At 43.8% G+C, this 23,863-nt stretch overlaps 1 protein-coding gene across 3 annotated transcripts in view; it reads left to right on the forward strand.

Moving 5' to 3' along the window:
- The window catches only part of pacsin2 (protein kinase C and casein kinase substrate in neurons 2), a 39,917-nt gene that overhangs the window by 2,222 nt on the left and 13,832 nt on the right, over positions 1–23,863 (forward strand). For all 3 annotated transcript variants that reach the window (XM_083758107.1, XM_083758109.1, XM_083758108.1), the window contains exons 2-7: positions 13,557–13,648; positions 13,789–13,945; positions 16,871–17,106; positions 21,265–21,417; positions 21,795–21,970; positions 23,205–23,325. In XM_083758107.1, coding sequence (XP_083614233.1) covers positions 13,592–13,648; positions 13,789–13,945; positions 16,871–17,106; positions 21,265–21,417; positions 21,795–21,970; positions 23,205–23,325 — 900 coding nt within the window. In that variant the 5' untranslated portion in view covers positions 13,557–13,591. The remainder of the gene's footprint in view (positions 1–13,556; positions 13,649–13,788; positions 13,946–16,870; positions 17,107–21,264; positions 21,418–21,794; positions 21,971–23,204; positions 23,326–23,863) is intronic.

The raw sequence follows: 23,863 nt of genomic DNA on the forward strand, positions 1-23,863 counted from the left end.
GGCAGTCCAATTTAGGCTTTCAGGAGCTGTTCTGTATTTAGAGCGAGGCTCAAAGACTGTACTCGAATCAGTTTAGGAGATGTAGGCTAATCCGACCTAAAACTGAATTGTCTACCTCTGAGTGGTGTCATATCCTTTTAAGTTTGTGTCTCTGACAACAGTCTCCCCTTAAACTGGAATACAGAAGGCCGAAAGTCTTAAAATCAGGAGAGACGCTTTAGACATAATCCCTTGAGTCCCATTACAATGAATAGGAACTTTGTTTTCTAATGCATCAGACTTTGCACTCATTATGTTTTATATTATAATTTAGAATAGCAGTGCTGGAAGGAAGTTGGTCTGATCCCCAAAATGTACCAGTATCCATCCACAGACAGTTCCCCTCCAGGCTGTTCTCTCTCTCCCATCGTCATAATATCCGAGAAGCGCCCATGCGCATGTATCTAGAATAAACTGTAGACACAGGAATAACACATGACCTGTGTGTGTGTGTGTGTGTGTGTGTGTGTGTGTGTGTGTGTGTGTGTGTGTGTGTGTGTGTGTGTGTGTGTGTGTGTGTGTGTGTGTGTGTGTGTGTGTGTGTGTGTGTGTGTGTGTGTGTGTGTGTGTGTGTGTGTGTGTGTGTGTGTGTGTGTGTGACTGTGACACGTGTGTGTGTGAGCGCTGTGTGCATGCACATTGGGGTGGGTAATAGTTTCACACTCATCATGGGATATATTCTGCTGTACTGCTTCTCTTTTCATTGACTTGGTCCAGGCTGTTCTGTGTGAATGTGAACAGACAGATGGAGTTCCACAGGAAACAGTGTAGAATTTGCCTGAGGGTGACGTCAGGGTCTCCCTCTCTCTCCCTGTCACGTAAACGCAGTATTTCCCTCCATTATGTAGCTCTCCCCCTCGCCGGTGGTTCCAGCGGGATATTATTGCCTGAAAGAATGGAACAAAACCTATTGTTTTTGCCTGGCTATGGACCAGTGTTTTTAGTTTTCTTTTTGTTGGAGGGGCAGGGCTGCCTGTGCATTGGCTGGTTACGTTCCCAGGCTGATACAGTATTGATGGATTTATTCATTCATTCATTGTCTTTTTTTGGAGTGTTGCAGCCTAGTATGATTTGTTGACACATGATGATTTTGATGACACTGACTCGGTACACACACTACACACAGCAATGATTCTATTCTATTCTATTCTATTTTTTATTTTATGTTTTTTTCAATTTCAAGGACCACCAATTTGATATGCATTATCAGACCCCCATTTGTTACAAATTAATTTCTGGGACCCCAATCTTAACACTGCAAAACCCTCTAACTAACCCTTTAACTAATTGGAGTGAGAGTTTACAAAAATGGAAAAGCAAACAGACCTGCATCACTGGTTTAGCTGCGGACCCTCTGAGTCTGGAGCCCCCTCAAGGACCCCTGGAGGTCCTCCCCAGAGTAAGACCCCACGTAGAGAGCCAACACTCTAGTGCCGTTGTTTCCAAACTTTTCATGTCGAGACCCAAAAGAGATATTAGACGTTTGCCCGTGACCAAAGTAGTGAACTGAAAAGAGCAGATCTACAAGTGCACACAAATATATATATATTTTTAGGGGCGATAGGCGCTAGCCCCTCCTACATCCAGCTTTTAGTTACCGTCCACAAACTTCGCCTTAAACAAACAATAAATTCCCATTGACAATGAATGGAGAATTCTACATCATAGTGTCTATTTTATGTCATGATGATGTACGATGATAAGAGCGCCCCTCACTTCACACGGGTGTGATTTGTTTTACTCAAGTCGTGATTTGACCCACAAATGTGTCCCCGACCCACTGTTTGGGAAGCACTGCTGTTATTTACACTGTACAGCAAGGATGGGTGGGAGCGAGGAGGAGGGGTCCGATCAGCCCGTTCAGTGCACGTGAGGCTCTGACTGCGTTTTGGCGTGCAGCTGTCCAACCCAGAGCCGAGCAGAGAGAGGGCAGAGGTGATCCACGGGCGGGCCGGCCAACAAAGTCAACTTCCATGAACCTTGATTGCCATGGAAACATTCTTTCTGACCCTGAAGCTTCTTGTGTGTGTGTACAGTATATCGTCTCTGTCGGGTGGAAACCTCATGTCCAAAACTTGTTACTTTTCCAGGGTTAACTTTCAAATTAAAAAGTAGCAGAGCCACAACAAGCTCAAAATGCATTTTGAGCTTGTGGATCTGATATTTTTTTATGTGACGCTCTCTGTGTTATGATCAAGTAGGGCTTTCGTTTTACAGAAGAAAAAGTTAGAACATGGAGATGGGGGGGCTTTCTGCCTGACAGCAACGATCTATGTTTTATTCCACAGGACTCTGTAGGGATTTAGTATTAATGTCCCACACAGTGAGCCGAGGTAGCGCTGCTGTAGGCCTAGACCGTCCGGCTCAGCTGCACTCTCTGCCAAAGAGAGAGAGCTCCAAGCCCTGTTTGAAACAAAAGAAGGAAATGGATAATGGGAAAAGTCACCTCCAAGGCAGATAAGCGATTTTCATGTGCTTATTATGCCATTGACATAGCGGGAGTATTTTTTCAGCTTGCACGTTATGCAACGGCACCGTTTTCCTGTATTCCACCCGAGAACCCATTTGTTACTCGTACCCGTTTAACTCTCAAGAGTTAATGATCTACAAGGGTCCATTTGGTTACCAACTCTCTATCATTTAGCTGGGGACCACCTGGAACCCCCTCAAGGACCACTGGTTGAAAACGACTGCTGCTGTACTATACAGTAGACACTCACACAATTCTGAAGTTGTTCCCAGCGAGGGATAACTATCACTGTAATAGTCACTGTAACCTGAATACCGAGCCTGAGTCAGGACGACTATGTCATCTCCTGATTTAACATGAGAGAGAAATATGACACATCGCCTCGCAGGGTGACTCTGCTTGCTGTGATCTGCCACATTTCACAGCAGTGTTGCAAGTGTGCGACCGGGAGGGCTGGTGTAGACTTGGGCAGTAGCAACAAGGTAATAAGTATTTAGTAGGGCTGTGAATCTAATCTACTGCTATCTCACGATTCAATTCCAATTCATATTTGTTCTATGGTTGTTTTGGACTTTAACAACCAAGTCTAGCCCAGTAACAATATATGTAATACCAGAGAGGGTTGTGTAAAAAGTATTGGCTATGATGCTATCTTAGATTAGGTGTAGTTCTATTTGATGCAGAAACACAACATCATTGCCTTGATGTAACTTGATGTAAGTAAGTGTCAACAAGGGTCAGCTGCATGACAGTGACACGCACACACACACACACACACGCACGCACGCGCACACGCACACACCTCAGCTGTGCTGAACTGAAGTGACTGAAGACATGATAATGTTCACAGTGATTATTTATGGTAAGCTTACATTTCATATCACAAACACCATATAGTAAAAACTCTGTAACTAACTGAAATTTTGTTTTAGAAATTATGAATAGATTTTGAATAGTCTATAAAGAGAATCGTGATTCTAATTCGAAATGATTAATTTTTTTACCCGCCCCTACCCTAGTATTTAGGAATCCTGAAGGCATGGTAATTTTCAATACTGTCAAAGAATACAGACATGGAATAATGCAAAATGCTAATATTGGCACATATAACTTAAGTACTTCTGCTACAGTAACAGTACTCACTTCTATAGCCAGTAGCTAGCCACCCACACTACGTCTGTTCAGCTCACTTAGGTGTAATTCTCGCCGCAACATCAAGTCGGTGCCATCCAGCAATGTGTGTTCTGAATCTATGGAAGAAGAACTGTGCTTTATTTCCTGTCTATTCATGATTAATCTATGGGCCATAACTATTTAATCACATGAATCCTAGCGTCCCAACAACACTTTCTATGCAGACAGCAGCCATATTAGCAAGTAATTGGGCTGCTTCCTTTGATGACTGATGAGTCTGATAACTCTGAGGCTGATTAATTATTAATTATTTAGGACGCTGACTGTCCTATGATGAAGTTTATAAATCAGCTTGGCCAGTCGAATGGATAGGGCACCTACTTTACCCCATGGGCTCGAATGCCTGGCAGCGAGCGAATCCCTTTATCGTCTCCCAGTCAGGCCGGGTGTACTAATTGCTGCATGTCACTCCCGTACTCTCTACCAGTTTCCTGTAATTAACTGTATGTCTAATAGAAAGCTCGGGTTCGAGTCCTGATCCCTACGACCTTTGCTGCGTCGCAGCGTCTCACCCCCCCATCAATAAAGGCACAAGGTTCTATGTCAGACCTTCATCTCGCTCTGTCTGTCTCTCTTTCATACACACACGCGCACCGCACGCACACACACACTCACACACAGACAGACTATCCCTTGCCCTCTCATGGTATTTTTACAACTCCAACAAACAGCTCAAAGGAAGCCAGACATGACTGTGAACGTCAGCTGTGTGTGTGTGTGTGTGTGTGTGTGTGTGTGTGTGTGTGTGTGTGTGTGGTCTCGCTGTGTGTGCGCGTGTCTCCGTGTGTGCGCCTCCCTCCCCATACAAGGCTTCCTGTTCCAGAGCTCTCCTGTCAACTACATCAGTGCTTCTCAACCTGTGAGTCTGTCTGTACCACCACCCCCCCACATGATTTTGGGGCGGGTCCCCAGATGAAAGTGACAATCATCCCTGGCCAATAAGACAAATATGTCTTAATACATTAAACAAAGCATTTCATATATTCCATTTAAGGCACATTTGTTTTATTAGCCAGGGATACTTTTAAGGACTTAAAATACCTTTTCAATACCAAAAGAAAACAAACTATACTACCGGTATACTATTAAAAATAATTTGTCAAATAATATAAGAAAGAGGCAGAAAGGGGCCCCCTGGGGGACTCCGGTCAATGAAGTATACAGGGTTGTAAGTGGTTAAGTGTTAACTGTTAAGTGGAGGCCAGACATGTTGCATGCTGTGCCTGGTCCTCAGATCCCTTCTCCAGTGCCTTGTCTCTCCAAGCCCATTAAGATCTGGAACGCATCTGTGTCGCCTTAGCTTTTAACCACTTCAACATTATTTGTTTAGCTGTTAGCTGAAAAATTGCAGATCTACAAGCATGTTGTATCGAGGCACAGAGTGCTGAGCTACGAGCTTGTGAAAATGTGTGTCAATCGTCTTTCACAGTGTTTGTAACTCATATCTTTGCTTCTGGGGGGGGTCCCTGGAACAACATAACATATTGTCAGATGGGGGTTGGTGGACCAATTTCATATAATTGTTGGGGTCGTCGTTCCTTGACATGAAATTGTTAGAGAACCACTGATATAGAGACATAGGTGTTTTCAAAAAACTGTCATGATTTAGAAGACATTTGTATAATCTGGTCTCTCCCTCAATGGGATAGTCCCTCCCTGGCCCCAGCTGTTGTCTCTCCTAGTCCCATCTGTTGTCTCTCCTAGTCCCTGGCCCCAGCTGTTGTCTCTCCTAGTCCCTGGCCCCAGCTGTTGTCTCTCCTAGTCCCTGGCCCCAGCTGTTGTCTCTCCTAGTCCCTGGCCCCAGCTGTTGTCTCTCCTAGTCCCTGGCCCCAGCTGTTGTCTCTCCTAGTCCCTGGCCCCAGCTGTTGTCTCTCCTAGTCCCTGGCCCCAGCTGTTGTCTCTCCTAGTCCCTGGCCCCATGAGCTGTCTCTCCTAGTCCCTGGCCCCAGCTGTTGTCTCTCCTAGTCCCTGGCCCCAGTCAGCTGTTGTAAAGGTGGTGTCTCATGTGTCTGCAGTTCGATCATGACTCAAGTCTTCTCCATCTCAACACAGCACACACAGAGAGACAGCACTCTGCTCATGTGCTTTCAATAAACGACTGGCTTATCACTGTGTCTTCTTGCTATCTGTCTTTCTCCTTGGGCCTGCCTCTCTCTCTCTCCATCCCCCCCCCCCCCCTCTCTCTCTCTCTCTCTGTTTCCTGTGCAGCTGCTCTCGACATTTATATGCAGCTCATCACTTGATCTCCATCCACCCATGTATGTTAATCAGCAAATTAATTCTCTCAATTATCGTTGCTCCATAAAGCCTTACTCTGTTGCGAAACACTGCAGTAAGTTTGACCTGAAGGTCACAGCAAACGTAGTCGCAGATTTGTGTGTGTTTTTCCCCCCAGTCAAAGTTGTAGCAAAACATTTACTGTTGGATACAGAACATATGGTGGGGAGCTAGCTTGCATTGCCGTGTCTGGCATTTCTCAACATGGCAGGGCAAGCCTGTAATAGCCCTCTTCTTCAGTTCGGGTGATTTTCCTATTTACTAGAGTCTGACGCAGGCTTTAAGCCAGGTCTTGTTCTGTGCTAGTGTGTATGCCAGCGTTTAGTTTTATCTTGAGGCTACAGTTAGATCTTGTGTGTCAGTGCTGAATTCCTGAATGCTTGGCACACTCACTAATCAGACCTGAGATGGATATTGCTGCTGTTATTTGATTACATAATCAACCGGCCATGTGCTGCAAGAATGTACATTCAGCCAAGAATGGACAGAAAATGTCTTCAGTTTGTGTAATGGTGCGGAAACATGTGCACAGTGATTGAGGCTTTGCTCTCATGCAGTCAGTGCATGTGAGAGTCAGTGTTCCCTCATATTTAGCTTAAAGGGGTTATGACGTAAAAATCTGTTTTTAATCAGTTATTTTGTGTGCTTCTCTGGACCTATACTGCATATACAGTTTCTGCATTTGTTAGCTGGCATTGTATTTCACATTATTATTATTTTCAGGTTTTCAGGTCAGGTTTGAATATTTTTGAATTTTGATTACTTTAACCTGCGCCTTGGGTCGTATTAGTCCAATGAAATATTTACATTGCATTCGTATTTTTCAAAATGTAATATATTGAGTATTGTCAAGTTATAAACCACTGGTGTAACTATGTACTAACTAAGTACAATTTGGAGGTATTTCTACTTTGAGTATTTCCAGTACTTTTACTTCTACTCAGAGTCAAATATTGTACTTTTACTCCACTACAGTACACTACTGCGATGTGACGCATTGTGAGCTTGTAGATCGGCTATTTTTTAAAGATCTTTGTACATTTGAAAAGTTGAAATGGGGAATTCTGCACAACGAGTACTTTCTGCCCGTCGTTCCCACGAGTGGAGAGAGAGAGCACAACATGCTGTCACCGTCACGTGATAACCCCGTCCCATTGGCTACTGTAAACACCAGTCAACATCCGTGATGTGTGTGAGTGTCCCCCGGCCGCACAAGCTGTCTGTTCTGTTTTCAGATCTAGAAGCAAATATATGAGGATTTCTGGCCACGTCATCATGGCGTCTTTTAGTCATTTTCTGTTTAGTAAAGATCTGAAGAGATGTGGGGAGACCCAGGGATGTTACTGAACGAACACTCCTGCAATTACTTTATGTTTAACTAAAACGTATCACTAATCACATCCATTCAGCAGTTGTAAATGATCATGAAACTACTTGAGTCTTTGTATCCCCATTCCCCATACTACTTTTAAGTGACCTGACGATGTAACTGAAACATCGAAACGTTGTCGATTTTGTACTTGCACCCTGATAATATAATAAGAGCTTAAACTTGTTGCCTCAATGCCTCCTTTTCTACTTTTAAGTCTTGTTTGTCCAGTCCATGGAGCACATATAGACTTAACTTTGTCGTCACATGTTCTGTAGGTTGACAGAGTAGTGAGTGGACTTTTTAACTGTAGTCTAAAAAGTCCAGGCATTGTTTACACTTGAGGGTCAAGCTATGTCCGTCGGCAGTCACACACTGACGTTGAGATATGCAGGTGTTTAGTTCTCATTGGCTGTTGCTTACGTCAGACCTGGCAGAGAGAGAGAGAGAGAGTCCTGTCAAGGGAATGCTCACTTGTTAGTGATATGGATTGGGTCTTGTGTGCGAGCTGCTGGCCTAAAGTAAGGAGCCTTTCTTTCTGTTCAATGGCCACACTAGGCAAGGGAAGTTGATGAAAGACCCCATCTTGCTCGCCACGACGCCACCTTTAACTTCTTCTCGCCCACCAACTTCAATATCGACACACACGTTCCACACACCCACAGGGAGTGCAGTGACCGGTGTCGAGTTGGTCGGACCCATGGTTGTCCAGAACCTCCACAAAAGGCCTCTGCCCGGGCTCTGCACAGGGCCCCGCCACCCTGCCCATGCTCCATATATGGAGCTGGTCTGTTCTGACATCACAACACTCCATATTTGGGCATGCCTGACACAGAACTCCATATATAGGAATAAAGGGACACAGAGAGACTGATACAGAAATATCAGAGGCTATAAGATTGGTTTCAAGGTGAAACGCTTATCTCAGTTTGTAGCACAATGCGTTACTGTGTGAACTGGGTTTGTTGTGGCTTCACATGTACTCTGTCTATTTAATGAATGTTTGATGTGGAGAAGCCGGTGTTTACAGGAGATATTGGCACACAGGCGCTATAGCAGTGATGACTGAATGGATGAAGAATGTGGACAGGTGGAAGAGAGGCGAGGGACACGAGGAAACGATAATGCATGTGTGTGTTCCCTCAATGTCTAAAATAAAAATCTACATTTTGCTGATATCAATCAATCTTTATTTGTCACATACATATTTAAAATCACACCCGTGTGAACTGAGTGGTGCAACTCCCCTCTCTCCCCCCTCCTCTCCTCTCTCTCTCTCTCATTAGCAGGCAACAGTGCAGCACTAATACTATCTCTCTCTCTCCGTTTCTGGCACAACAGCGCCCCTACTGGTAGTCAGTCATACTGGTGCTCATGAACACATACATAGGTGAACCAACACATAGGTGAACACGGACATTGCTGTTCCTTGGAGTGGTTGCACCACTCAAAAAAGTAGTATCTTTAAAATGCAGTGAAGGTCAGCCCCACAGAAGTGAGCAGTAAAACGGGACAAGAGGACTAAAAGCTCAAAATAAAATCTACCATTTAAAACACTTCCAACCCTAACCCATTCTGACCGGGCACCCATTTTGGTGTCAGCATCATGTTATGCTTTAGCTATTTAAAAATAGCAGATCTACAAGCTCATATCGCGCCACCGAGTGGCGCGATACGAGCTTGTAGGTCTGCTATTTTTGAAAAATCGAAGAACGACTGACATTTTTAGAATCTGATCTCAGGTCAGAATGGGTTCATCAGGACCAGTGTGTGTCCGGCGGAAACCTCGTATGAATCTGATCTCAGGTCAGAATGGGCTAAAACAACAAGTCTATGTATAAATAACAACAATAATAATGTCCATAGTGGTACATAGTCATGTCCCTGTGTAAATCCATTCATGAATTTATGTCATGTCCATGTGAAGGGGGGAGGGGGGGGGTGTTGTACGTTGCACTCAACTGCCCCTCTCCACGCTCAAGTGCGTGGGTGGTGACCCGATATACAGAAAGAATACAAAAGGCATATTTTATTCCTTAATCAAATATTTATTTGACCATTTAGGTAATGGCATCTTTGTGTGAGGAATAAAATCATATGAAAAGTGCACTGTCTTGTCTTGTCTGTCACACCAGATGCAAAAGCAGAGACGTTTCTGTGGCTACCACCAAGATGGGGGGGGGACTTTTTTTAAACCGGCCCACATGTGCGTTCCTCTGCCACGTGTGTGTGCAGACAGCATTACATTCACAGAAAACCGCCCGATGATAGAACCGCAGAATTTTTGATTCATTGTTAACATCCCCAACAGTGGAATATATCGGATAAGATAAACAGTGATAATCCAGTATGTTATTCTTGAGCGCCCTCTGCCCGAGTCCATTTGCAGCGCGTGTGACTCGCTTGTGAACATATTGTTAGCGTTCGTTTGGGGTTATTCCTTTTCAGAACGCCGTTAAGATGAAACGCACAAAAGAGACGCTTGTCTCGCTGTTTGTTTGTGTCAGTTGTTGTTGCCCACAATGCATCCCTCTGTCAAAGCCCTGCCCTCGAGGGCATGTATGGCCTGTATGGGGCTACTGACCGCCAGAGCCAACACACACACACACGCGCGCACACACACACACACTCAAACTTACTACGCACACACACACACACACACATACATACAGACACTCACATACACTACACACACACACACAGCACAGTCTTAAGCCGCATAAATGGTCTGTGAGTCAAACAAGCAGTCGAAACAGCCCAGTCAGTGTGGAGAGGAGAGGAGAGGAGAGGATGAGGAGAGGAATGAACGACGGGATGAATAGAAGAGGAGGCTTCCAAGGGAGGAGGAGGAGAGGAGAGGAGGGCAGACAGAGCGATGTCTGTGTGTTCCGCTGCGCTGATCGTCCAAAAGAAACGGAAGCGCCTCGCTGTGTGACTCTGGATGGTTCTCTCACTCTGTCTCACTCTCTTTCTCTCTCTCTCTGTCTATCTTTCTGTGTATCTCTGTCTCGCTTTATCGATGTCTGTTCTTCTCTGTCATGTCTCCGTCTTGCTTTCTCTCTGTCTCTGTCTCTGTCTCTGTCTCTGTCTCTGTCTCTGTCTCTGTCTCTCTCTCTCTCTCTCTCTCTCTCTCTCTCTCTCTCTCTCTCAATGATACACACATCACACCAAGGCCTTGGCAGCCAGCACACTGTCTGTGTGTGTGCGTGACTGTGTGTGCGTGCATGCATTGGACACGATAGAAACTCCCACCTGCTGTCTACTCTACATTATCAAAAGATCTTTTTCAACAACGCACACACAAACACAATCTCTGTCTGTCTCTCTCTCTTACTCTCCTGAACAATTTTTTCTCACTGGTGTGTTTTCTGCCTGATATGGTTGTGATCCGTGGCAGCAGTCCCAGTTCTGCAGAATGATCTAATGAGAAGATAAGGTTGCCTATAGCCTGCCCTGTATATGTTTTCAACACGTGATCGTGATGGTTGAACATGAAGCAGCATCAGGGAGCCTGGTAGCTCAGCCGTTTAGTGCAGGGGTTCCCAGACCTTTCCATGACTAAATGGCGTGGTTCCCAAACCTTTTAGCCCGTGACCCAAAAGAGAAATTCAATTATACATTCCCCCCCCCGGGACCCAAGTTGTGAGCTTGTAGATCGGCTATTTTCACTATACGTCTTCCAATTTATGGAATTTTCTTCTTCTTTTATTTATTAAATAAATGACACAAATGTTTTGGATTTTTTCTTTTTTGTAATGTCACAAAATGTTTTAACTAAGCAAAAAAAAGTAAGGGACCCATAAAAATTTGTCCGACGAGGGGTGTCAAAGGAAATTGATTCGAAATCGTGATTCCCGTTATGAACGATTCAAAATCGATTCATAATTTCCAAAAATCTGGTTGCAGTTACAGGAGTTTTCACTACATGGTGTTTGTGATATGAAATGTAAGCTTACCCTAATCACAGTAAACATCATGTCTTCAGTCATTTTCACAGTATACTAGTCACTTCAGTTCAGCACAGCTGTATTGTATTGTAGTATTGAATCGAGAATCATTTTGAATAGAGAATCATTTTGAATCTGGGGGAAAAAAAATGCTTTTAAAAAAATCGATTTTGTCCCAGGCCGTAGCGTAACGGTCTGGGCACCGGACTGGTGATCCAGTTGCGGTGTGCCGCGGGTTCGACTCCCGGACCCGACACGGCCTTTACCGCATGTCATCCCCCCATCTCTCTCCCGTTTCCTGTCAGCCTACTTTCTATCCCTTAAAAAATCAATAAAGGCGTAAGCCGCAAAAAAATATCTTAAAAAAAAAAAAAAAAAAACGATTTTGAATGGAATCGTGACCCTAAGAATCGGAATCGAATCGTGGGACACCCAAAGATTCACAGCCCTATCCGTGACCCACTCTCTTTTTCCCTGCTCATACCTCCCTCTTGCTCACCTTGTTCACCCCTAACCAGAATGCAGCAAGCGTCATGGGAAGGGGGCAAGGGGCCTGGCCGGGTGTGTGTCGTGCATTGATCATTTCCTTTGTCTTCTGTCAAGGGAAATATATTTGTCTCCTTTTGGTCCCAAGTCACCAATACATCCCTGTATTTTATGGATTCCCAAGATGTGAGAATGAAATATTCACACACAAAACAAGACTGGGTCAAGTGCTGTGTGTGTGTGTGTGTGTGTGGGGTGGGGGGGAGGTGCGCATGTGTTGCGCACGCACACGCCAAGAGGGTCCAAATATGCACATTATTAGGAGACAGGAAGAATGTTGGATGGAGTCTATTCATTTCCAATGGGAGAGTGAACGTGAACACAGCTTCTGAACCATTCCTTAACTCCATGGTCACTGAACTAAATACTGGACCCAATCATCACAAGGCACACAATATTTACAAGATATTCATACTAAAATGGCTTCTGACAAATCAGGAGAAAATCTACTTTGTTATCGACGTTTCGTTATCCCAGCAACAAACTCTAGTGAGATTTGAGAGTCCGGAAGAGTCTCTCTGTCCATCTGCAATGTGACGGACGACACTTAGGGGGCTCTGGCCCCATATTTAAGATGACAATATGTGAATATTATAACGTGAAATGAATGGATAATAATAATATAATTTTCCATAACTGTCTTAGACTCTTGGTTGATGGGGACTGATTTCCGTCGTCAGTGTTGTTGTCAGCCTGGGAGAGGGAGGTTGGTGGGAAGGTCGGGGAGAAGCAAACCAAGCCTACCTTATTTAGGAGACCATTTGTAGGCTTTGTGTACCATTTCGCCTCTAGTCACGGCTCCAATGAAGATCGCCCATCTTTATAAATGAATAATAATCTTTGCACACACACATAAGCGGTGTGCCGATTGAAGAGGTCACACCTGGCCCGAGTTAAACTTATAGGACTCCGAGAGCTAGGTGTAACTAGTATGCACCTGTTGTGCGTTGACGTAATTGATGCATCCCTAGTATTCACATTACATGATCCGTCACATCGTCAGCAGTATAACTACACAACAGAAATGTTAGCCGTCATTAGCGTCCAGCAGTAACACTGTGCAGTGATATGTGACAGCCAGCTGTGCGTCCGACTGCTCCGACGCGACTCTACCGTAACAAGATAGTGAGACATGACGGAGCACAGTGAGATGTGATAATCTTGTCCTTCAAACGTCAGAGCAAAATCGTCATTCGTTTCTTGTTGGGTTTGCAACTATAGCAGTTAAATTATTGGTGATCGTTCTGTCGATTACCTCTCTGATAAATCAAATAAGAGTCTTCTAAAATGTTTGTATATCAACAAAACTGTTTTTTTTGATATACAAGTGTTCATGCAACACATTGTGAGCTTATGGATCAGGTATTTTCCAAATATGTGTTGCCTAACGGTATAACATACTACAAAAATAAAATAAACATGTTCTGATTTCAAAAGACAGACGGGAAACCCACATGCATGAGATGCAATTAATGAATGTTATGAATGAATGAATGAATGATACAAAACGTATATCGGAGCGCTCTGTGACACATTTCCGAACACACCCTTAAAGTCCTCTGGTGAGGTAATTTGGTATGAGGTGTATCCTGGAAGGTACTATGTCATCATGTGTTTGTTTTGTTGTGCCAGGCATTTAATATGGACTCTCTCTCTCTCGTGTGTGTGTGTGTGTGTGTGTGTGTGTGTGTGTGTGTGTTTCCTCTCTTCCCAGGCCCTACAGTCTCAGGGTAACATAGGGCAACAACAATGTCAGGCTCCTGTGATGGCTCCATGATCGACGTCTCCAGTGACAGCTTCTGGGAGGTAGAACAGTCAGACACACACACACACAGTCACACACGCACACGCACACACACACTTTATTTACTTTGCCAACGCTAACATCTGTTCTTTCTTGTCTGTCTATCCGTCGGTCTGTGTTTCCTTGTATGTCTGTCTGTCAGGTGGGTAATTACAAGCGGACGGTGAAGCGCGTGGACGATGGCAACCGCCTGTGCAATGACCTGATGAGCTGCCTGCACGAGCGCGCACGCATCGAGAAATCCTACGCACAGCAGCTCACAGAGTGGGCCAAGCGCTGGAGACAACTCATAGACAAAGGTAGGCTATGCACGCACACGCACACAGACTCAAAGATGGTTTCATTTCATCTCCATTTAAACTTATATTCTGTTCCCTAGATCAGGGGTTCCCAAACCTTTTTTTGGCCCAGGTACCCCTTGGGGGGGAATAATTTTTCCCAGGCACCCCCTCATCCTCGCAACACCGATAAGCATATTTGCAACCTTACATTTAGATGCCATTGGAACTATTTGTATTAAAACTTTTCAATCAAAGTCACAACACATTTTCACAACATTTATTTAAGATGCTATCTTAGAATAGATGTAGACCTATTTAACAGTGCAGAAACATGCCTTCCTTGATGCATCAATAGCGTCAACGACCATCAGCTGGTCACAGTCACAGACACTCTGCAGCACTGACCCCCTGGCTATACATCCCCACTTTGGGAACCACTGCCCTAGATAGTACCAAATAAAAAAGCCTTGTACATCTGCTGTTGGCTTTGCTACATATAATATCCTGTAGTTGTTAAGGATATAAAAATATGCCTTTTGGCAATCCTGGGAAATTATCTTGCGGACTTCTCTCTCCTAGACCCACTACTAAATTGTTTGATTACAGCTAACGTAGTTGACACTAAATTGTTTTATGACAGCTAATGTGGTTTACACTAAATTGTTTGATGACAGCTAACGTAGTTTACACTAAATTGTTTGACAGCTAACGTAGTTGACACTAAATTGTTTTATGACAGCTAATGTGGTTTACACTAAATTGTTTGATGACAGCTAATGTGGTTTACGCTAAATTGTTTGATGACAGCTAATGTATTTGGCTTATGTGAACACCAAGATAATATTAAACAACAGCAACTAAGCAACAGCTGACCAGATGTGTCAGAAGCACAGCATGTGTTTTGACAGTTGTCACCCGGCAATGAGTGCTTGGATGAATCCATGTATAGCACAAGGTTTCCCCTGGCTTCTAAACAGGTTCAGTTGGTAGGAGACGATCATTTTTGGGGGGAAGAACTTTTAGCTGAGTCAGCTAAGTTTTGCTAACAGATCATTAGTGGCCGTGAGGCCGTGAGCTGAAGCACCTTGACTCTAACATTGCCATGTGGGAAAAGTAGTTTTTTTTAGGAGGGGTTACTTATATTATTATGTTTTAGCATCACAGCTAAATATAAATAATCCGCAAGCCAAGAGTTGGCCACATGTTGGACTCTATGGAATTGAAAAGACTGAAATCTGTTGCGGCGACTGACAACTTGAATCCATTGTTTCAACACTGGGATGTCAGCGTTGTGAGCTTGTAGATCAGATATTTTTGAATTTTATGTTTTAGAAAATCTTAATAAAATAAAATGTTTAAATTTTATTACAATAGTTTAATAGTTAATAGTTAATTTATATAGCGCTTTAATCCAAAGCGCTTTAAATAGATTGTGTGCATTACATTCACCCATTCACACACCGATGGTGGGGGAAACATGCAACCTACTCATCAGGAGCAATTAGGGGTTCAGGGTCTTGCTCAATGACACTTTGACACCAACTCTGGGGGAGCCCGCGGTTCCCATCCGGCTGTTCTACCGGCCACTCTACCCTGAGCCACTGCCACCCCTGTGGTCTAGGATGGGCATCTGACCCGGCATCTGGCATCGGTCAGGCCTCTAATCCGAGCCTTGGTTTTCTCACACCAGCTCAATACAACCTTTAGCTGAGTCAGTGGGAGGGGAGTTGGTAACAGGTGATTAGTGGTGTCTGACCTGAAGCACCTTCACAAGTTCACACCACAGAGCAGAACACATGGGTGGAGTCACTGACCCAAGGCTGTCTGTCTGTGTGTTTACAGGCACGCCTCTCCACTTCCCCAAATTGCACACTAACCTGTACAAAGTGCACGTGTGTGCACAAACCCACATCCCTCATTACTCTGTGACTTTTGTTCAACTTCTACAGCTGACATGCTCTGTAGGCAGACTGGGACTCTGGCTGCACCGCCATGATCACTACTATACTACTATACTATACTACTATACACTACTATAAGTCACTACTTGAAATGGAAGTGTGAAATAACTTTAAACTATGCATATCTATGGATATCTGAAATATTTAATACAATTGTGTATGGTGGATTTTTCTTTTGCTCGATGTGAGGTCTTTATAGTGCCTTTCTATATATAAATTCCTTGTCACAGAATTTTGGGAAGTGAAATTTTTATATCCACGCATTGATTAACCATTTACTGTAAGCATTTCTTTATACCTCAACAGTTTTATGCAAAAACAACCCCCAAAAAGCTGACTTACAAGCTCACAGCGCATCTCGATGTTGTGAACATTATTAACTATTTATTGTATCAAGTTCATGATAACAGATATTTCGAAATCATTTAAATCAATTAGTTCGATTAACCCATTAAGACCTGAGGTCGATTCTTCAAAATGAATGTCTTAAATCCAAACAGTTTTCTGAAAAAAAAAAAAAAAAACGTGTATGTACATTATACGTGTGTGTGTGTGTAATGTGTATGTACATTATACTTGTGTGTGTGTTTCTATATCAGTGGTTCTCAAATATGTCCATATCAAGGAGCCCCACAATTATATATATTTGGGCATAGAGATGCCCATCGCATCTCTGTGAAAGAATATTATATTCAAAGATTTGCACTCATTTTCACGGTAACATTTTTTAGCAGATCTACAAGCTTCATTCAGTGCGGCGCTATGAGCTTGTAGACCTGCTATTTTTCAATAGTCAAAGTTTAAAATAATGATTTACGTTTATATTTATGTTTATTGAAGGATCCCCATTAGAGACACATGACTGAGCCTCTAGTCGTCCTGGGGTCCAGTTTAAACTGGTTAGAAAGCTATGGTGTCACAGATGCGTTCCAGATTTTAATGAGTCTTAACTCTTAACTGTTTTATTATGCCTACTTTGCAGGTCCGCAGTACGGCTCGTTGGAGACAGCGTGGTCCGCCCTGTGCACGGAGGCGGAGAAGGTGAGCGAGCTGCACATGGAGGTGAAGGCGTCGCTCATGGGCGAGGACTATGAGAAGGCCAAGAACTGGCAGAAGGACTCCTTCCACAAGCAGATGATCGGAGGCTTCAAGGAGACCAAGGAGGCCGACGACTGCTTCCGCAAAGCACAGAAACCCTGGGCCAAGAAGCTCCGAGAGGTCAGCTTTGATGATGCTACGCGTGCACACACACCAGACACCACACACCACACACCACACATAGCACACTCACACTCACACACTTACACCTCATCTACACCAGTATTTATATTACTACAGGTAGTTTATTATAGTAGTAGTAGATTATATCCAGCCGTGCTGAAATGGGCATGACTGCACACCTAGCTAATAGAACATTTGAGGACGGATTAATCACATTAGAAATATCATCAGTTGTGCTGATTGGTGATTAGAACTGAGTTTTGTCAGAGCTGCAGCATTATTGGCTTAGGAATGGAACAAAACGGGCTCCTGTATTTTAACTAAATAAATACATAATAAATTTTGTTTTTTATGGTGGTACATACATGTAGAGCCAAATATTTTCTTAGGTGGTACTCCATTTTCTTATTGGCTATTTTCAGCAAACGTCTGCCCCAGAATAGGGCTTTCAACAACCACAGCTGGGTTGGATGTTCAGAGTGGTGGCCGGGTGGTATCTGTTCCTCAGTCAGGCAGCAGTGGTATGCTATGCTAGCATGTGGAACCTTGTCAAGGATAGGAAGTGGGTGGCAGGGCAGAAATGTGCTCGACAACCTAAATATAACCAGCCCAAACCAAACATCATGCTGTGCCAAACCAGCACACCATTTCCCTGTAGCACCTGTCGGAGACAAAAGTCACATTTAACCCATTCTGACCTGAGATCAGATTCATACGAAGGTTTCCACCGCACACACACCGGTCTGATGAACCCATTCTGACCCGAGATCAGATTCTAAAAATGTCAGTCGTTCTTAGATTTTTCAAAAAATAGCAGACCTACAAGCTCGTATCGCGCCACTCGGTGGCGCGATATGAGCTTGTAGATCTGCTATTTTTCAATAGCTAAAGCATAACGTGATGCTAACACCAAAATGGGTGCCCGGTCAGAATGGGTTAAGTGTGTTGGGGTGGCCGATTTGTCATATTCCATGATTCCTATTTGCAAAAGGCACTAAACATAAATAACACAATCAACAGTAACTCAAACACAAAACTATATTCTACAATCAAATGCTTGCCTTAAAACACCCCCCCCCCCCCGCCCTCGTTTTTTTCCGCCGACCTCACGCCGACCGCTTGGTGGGACGGTTCTTGTATTCTTTGTATTTGTTTAACCTAAAAATAAGGTTAGAAATGTCTTTAGGGTTAGGCATAATTTTATTGGGGTTGTTAAGTTTAGGAATAGGGTTAGGTTTCGGCACCGTTTTACTTAGGTTCTGCATTCTAGTATTCCTAGTCCTACAAATCAACGTATTGTCTGTGCAATAACTTCCTCAATATCAATCCCTCAACTTCTTCAGATTCCCACTCATCTCTCTCTCTCTCTCTCTCTCTCTGGGCGCTAGTGCCCCTGCCATCCCATGGAATGCAACGGGTTGACCTCATGCTTCCTTCTATGCATGAGGAGTCCAAGCTGCTTTTTTTCACCTGACAGGAGGGAGTTTCACCGGTTGGACGTAGCGCGTGGAAGGGACACGTTATTCCGACCAGTTCCTTTCCCTTTAGCAGCATGTTTACCAGATGTGTGACGTACATGTGTATGTATGTATGTGCGCACATGCGAGAAGTGAACACACACACACACACACACACACACACACACATACACACGTAGTATGTGTGCAGTGCACACGGGTAGCTCTTTGACATTCTGTGACTTCCTGTCTCTCTGCCACACTTCCTGTGAGCGAAGTCACTGGGAGATGGTGACTTCCTAGTGTTGTTCCACACACACACACACACACACAAACACGCTGGTCCAGTTTTTGTAGCCATAGTGATTTAGTGATTTATGAGACGAAGAGGCCCAGTGGGGAAACGGGCTAATGAATTGTTCTAGAAAACAAGTAGGTGACGCTAATTGACGTTGGCACACAGTCAATAATACACAGTACACACACGTCTGTACAGTACACTAGTATTGCTATACTTGTGAGGACGTCAACATTGTTTAGGACTCTGATTGTATGACTGCCATTACTAAAAAACGTTTAGCAGTTTTTAACCTCAAGACTAAAGCCAGAAATAACCAAAAAGCCAGGATAAACCGGGTATAACTCCAATTTCAATGACTAAACCTAAATTAATCCTAACCTCAATCCATTAAGCCTTACACTAAAAAGTATGTTTTAATTTAAACATAAAGCAATCATTTCTCTTGTGAGGACCAGATAAATGATCCTAACAACCAAACACACACACACGCACGCACGCACGCACGCACGCACGCACGCACGCACGCACGCACGCACACTGCCTGTTCTATGAAGTGTTGTACAGAAGGTTCTGTCTGTTCTCTAAGTGCCCTCTATCAGAGGCCTTTATGATTGGCACAACAGAGAACAGACACACGGCTGCCGCGGAGGCCCTGAGCCAGATGACAAACAGAACTACTACAGTGTCACCATGACATGGCCTATGTCCCAAAACCTTCACTACACTACAACTACGTAAGGGATAATATTCGCCTCGGTGGTTAAACTCCCTGTCTGTGAATTATTTCCCGACAATGACCACCTAGCCAGATATTATCCCGCTTATTACATGGCTACCCAACATAAATTAATACATTGACCCAAAACACAACAAAAAAAGTATTCCATAAGTTCGCGCTGGCTGCATCTGGCCAGCTGCAGGGCTGCAGAACTGTCAGAAAACAAGGAAGTGAGTTGATCAAATAGAATCCATTTTCGGGTCCTGCTTCGTCTATTTCTCGCTCAAATGTTTCCAAAAACATTTTTGCGAGCAATGTTTAGCTGTAAATGTCATGACATGATGTGTCACTAGTGTGTGTGTGTGTGTGTGTGTGTGTGTGTGTGTGTGTTTACATGGCTGTCATGTTGGAAACGGCAGTAAATCAAACGGGGCGCAGCCGCGCAGCTGGTGCTCAGAGGGTTTGATTAGGCAGATGTCTTTTATACAGTGGAGCGGCCATTATAATGAGATAACTCACAGCTGAATTAAGCGATTGACCAATCAGAATCAAGCATTCAACCAAGCCATATAATACGCTTTAACCACTAGCACCATGACATGTACCAAAACCTTCACTACACTACTATGTTTTAACCACAAACTCTTAACCACATTGACCCTATCATCTCTATTTCGGGCCAGAAAAACATGCAAACATTTTGCTATTGCGATTAAGAGATTTGTAATCAGCTAATACATTACTAAAGGTCAAACGGTTACTTTATTATTACTGTAAAATACCACTCAAAGGGAAAGGACTGCCGCGGTGATGTCTGAATACAACTTAATATATCTAACCTGTGTAATTCGGCAACCCCTGCCCAATATCACCACATTTGGAGACTGCAAACTGCCTTATGATTGCTGCCCATGTCTGCAAAAGAAGTCCAACTTTTTCCACCTTGCCCAGACACTCTCCGTTCATTAATTGCCATCTTGTTGTATGTCTTTCTCCCTAAGGACTTAGGAGTAGTGAATACGTGAATGATTTGGGTCACAGCCAGGGTCACCTCCCCACTTCCTCTCTGTTCTGTCATTTTAATTCAGCAATAACAAAGTGGTAAACTGTTGTTGTTGCATTTATAACTTGTATACAGCTTTGAACAATCACACCCTCCTCTTAACTAGTTATTTATCCTACTTTATTTATTCACTTGGCAGAGCCTCACTCTGTTGTTCGCAGTGTCTTAAAGCTTGCTCAGTCATATGACTGGTCCTTCTGTCAAATGTCCTTTCTTTGCATGAAAAAAAACCTTTTCCGATATTCAGGCAATAGACTGCAAAAAAAAAAAGCTTCTTCCCACGTACAGTCAGGTACATAAACAATCTATCAAGAAGGAGAGTACCAGTACCAGTGAAGTTGAACATTAAAAACTTCCTTTCTTTAAGATTTTTCGTTTTTCAATTTTATTTGTATTACTATTCTACTGTTGTTATTGTCTACACTGGAAGCATTGTCTCAAGGAAACCAAACCAAAATACGTTTTACTCTTATGTACCTGGGTTAGGGTTAGGGTTAGTTAGTTACAAGATGTGTAACACTATAGTACAACCTTAAACCTTGAGATGGTGGACCCCAGGCTAATTCGGGGGTGACTTGGGAAAACGTTTGAGAACCCACTGGTGTGACCCGCACAGGTGGAGACGACGAAGAAGGCGTACCACTCGGCCTGCAAAGAGGAGAAGCTGGCGAGCAGCCGGGAGAACAGCAGCAAACTGGAGAACAGCAACGCAGACGCCCTGAAGAAGCTCCAGGACAAGGTGGAGAAATGCCAGCAGGAAGTTCAGAAGGTAACACTCCAGGCAAACCCAGAGACAAGACCTGTGTGTGTGTGTGTGTGACTGTGTGTGTGTGTGTGCGTGTGCGCGCTGTATGTAACAATGCTTTGCCATCCATGCACGTTGTAACTGGCTGCTCTCCCACTGTCAAACTGCACTGGCAGTGTTTATGTCTTTTGTACAAGGTATTCCTGTACTATGTGGACATAAATAAACATTTCAAATGTGTGGTGTGTGTGTTTGTGTGTGAGTGTGCGTGCGCGCTCTCTTTCTCTCTCTCTCTCTCGCTCTCCTGGGGGCTTTTTCAGATGGACGTCCGTGTAGTCACAAATTTTCACAATCACACATTTTAGCTGACGATGAATTGTGTTTTTTGTGTTTGTTTACAGAGTAAGGAGCGTTATGAGAAGTCCCTGGAGGACCTGGACAAGGTGACTCCTCAGTACATGGAGAACATGGAGCAGGTGTTTGAGCAGTGGCAGCAGTTTGAAGACGGACGCCTGCACTTCTTCAGAGAGCTGCTGCTGGAGGTCAAGCAGCACCTCGACCTCTCCACCAATCACAAGTAAGAACGTGGCCCACTCTCCACCAATCGGTGGCCATGCACCGCACGCAAGGGGTGTGACAGTTAATTTGATCATCGATTTTAATGATAGAAATGAGCTATAGTTTAATATGATAATTATTACAAATCTATACTTATTTTAGGCCATGTCATTTTGCAGGTGAAATGTTGTATGTGGTTAATCAATGCGTTGAACTTGAAACGTCAAATAAAATCAAATGTATTTATATCTTTTACACTGTTTCTCTGTTAAGTTTTCTGACAATCCTATGATGCTGTACTGTATATTATCGTTGATGGCGGAAACGTTTTATCTCCATAATTTGTGTTTTTTCCATAAATGAGTGCCTTACTTGTATCACACTACAGCGTCACATAAAAGCATCAAAAGTAGCAAAGCCACAAGCCCCGATCCGATCATTTTCATAGAACACAATCGTACAATAGTACAATATCCAAAATCACAGACAATATCCAGTCTAATAATATGACTATGGATATAATATTGATACTATGGATGTCCCGATCATGTTTTTTTTTGCTCCCGATCCAAATCTTGTGATTGGCCCCGATTTCCGATCACGTGATCGGATCAGGACAACTATAGTATTGGACATGAGGTTTCAGCATGTCAGAGACGAATCTAAAATGACACGGGTGTTTTCCCGGTTTTACTGGGTGAAAATGTTACCAATACAATAAAAAGAAAAGACAGTTTCAGCCTCAACTGTACTGTATACCACCAATCGCACGTCATAACGGGCACTACACAGAGTCCACACATAGACGCAAACCAACCAATCAGCAACAGGGATCACTGTCCATTGCAGACAGAGAATGTAGGCATTTAGCAGATGCTCTTATCCAGAGGGACATAACAAAAGTGCAAGATGTCCTGACTGATGGAGGAAGGTCAGAGGTCATTCCACGGTCAGGGGGAGCCAGGAGGAAGAGTCTGGGCCAACGTTTCCAAAACACACAATTTCACACAGTCCTACGTAGGTCATTCCACTGTTTAGAGGCAACAACAGAGAAGGGTCAATTCCCCCATATAAGCCTATTTAAGCCTACAATAACAGTGCAGGTTCTGTCTGAATATTCCGATATGCATCTAAATATGTTCCACAACGTTGGAAGCTAGCATCTTTCTGTGACTATTTCTAGAGATGTTTGAGATGTCAGACACTCAGCGTAGTGGCAAACAAAGTGTGTCGTCTCTCTTCTTTCACCACAGATTCCAGACAATCTACCACACGTTGGAGGACACGGTATCCGCCTCGGACACTGAGGAAGACCTGAAGTGGTTCCGGTCCAACCACGGACCGGGCATGCCTATGAATTGGCCCCAGTTTGAGGTATACAATGTAGGCATTTAGCAGAGGTATATAGCATAGTAGATAAGGAGCCGCTGCTTGATTTATATGTGCATAATGTGCTATAGTTGCGCATGTCATGTGTCGCGCACCAAAAACATCGATATACAGGTTCACAACACTTCTCCCTGGGCCGCGTTGTATGTCTCAGGAAATATGTTTTGCTTCACACTCTGCTGAAAAACCTTTGTAGCGAGGGTACTAACATTTTAGAGTATAGAGAAAGGAGGATTTGAATGGTTTATAAAAAATGTCAAAAAAATAGGGGAGCTTTTTCCCATTGCTCATAGCTTTTCTCCTGTCAGTCTGCCGGAGTTACGGCCTAGTTTCATGCCGGTCTTTAGTGCATCCATTGCTTGGCACCAGAAGACGTAAAAGTAAATCAACCCAAGCGTTGTCTCGAGAGTGGCATAGGAGGGGGAGAGCGATATGGGTTTTATGTGATAATCCCAAGGAGAGGCGAACTGTCTGAGAGAGAGAGAGAGAGAGAGAGAGGGAGAGCAAAAGACGTTGCGGTGCG

The sequence above is a fragment of the Protomyctophum parallelum genome (genome assembly GCF_964188405.1).
Source record: "Protomyctophum parallelum genome assembly, chromosome: 22".
NCBI lineage: Eukaryota > Metazoa > Chordata > Actinopteri > Myctophiformes > Myctophidae > Protomyctophum > Protomyctophum parallelum.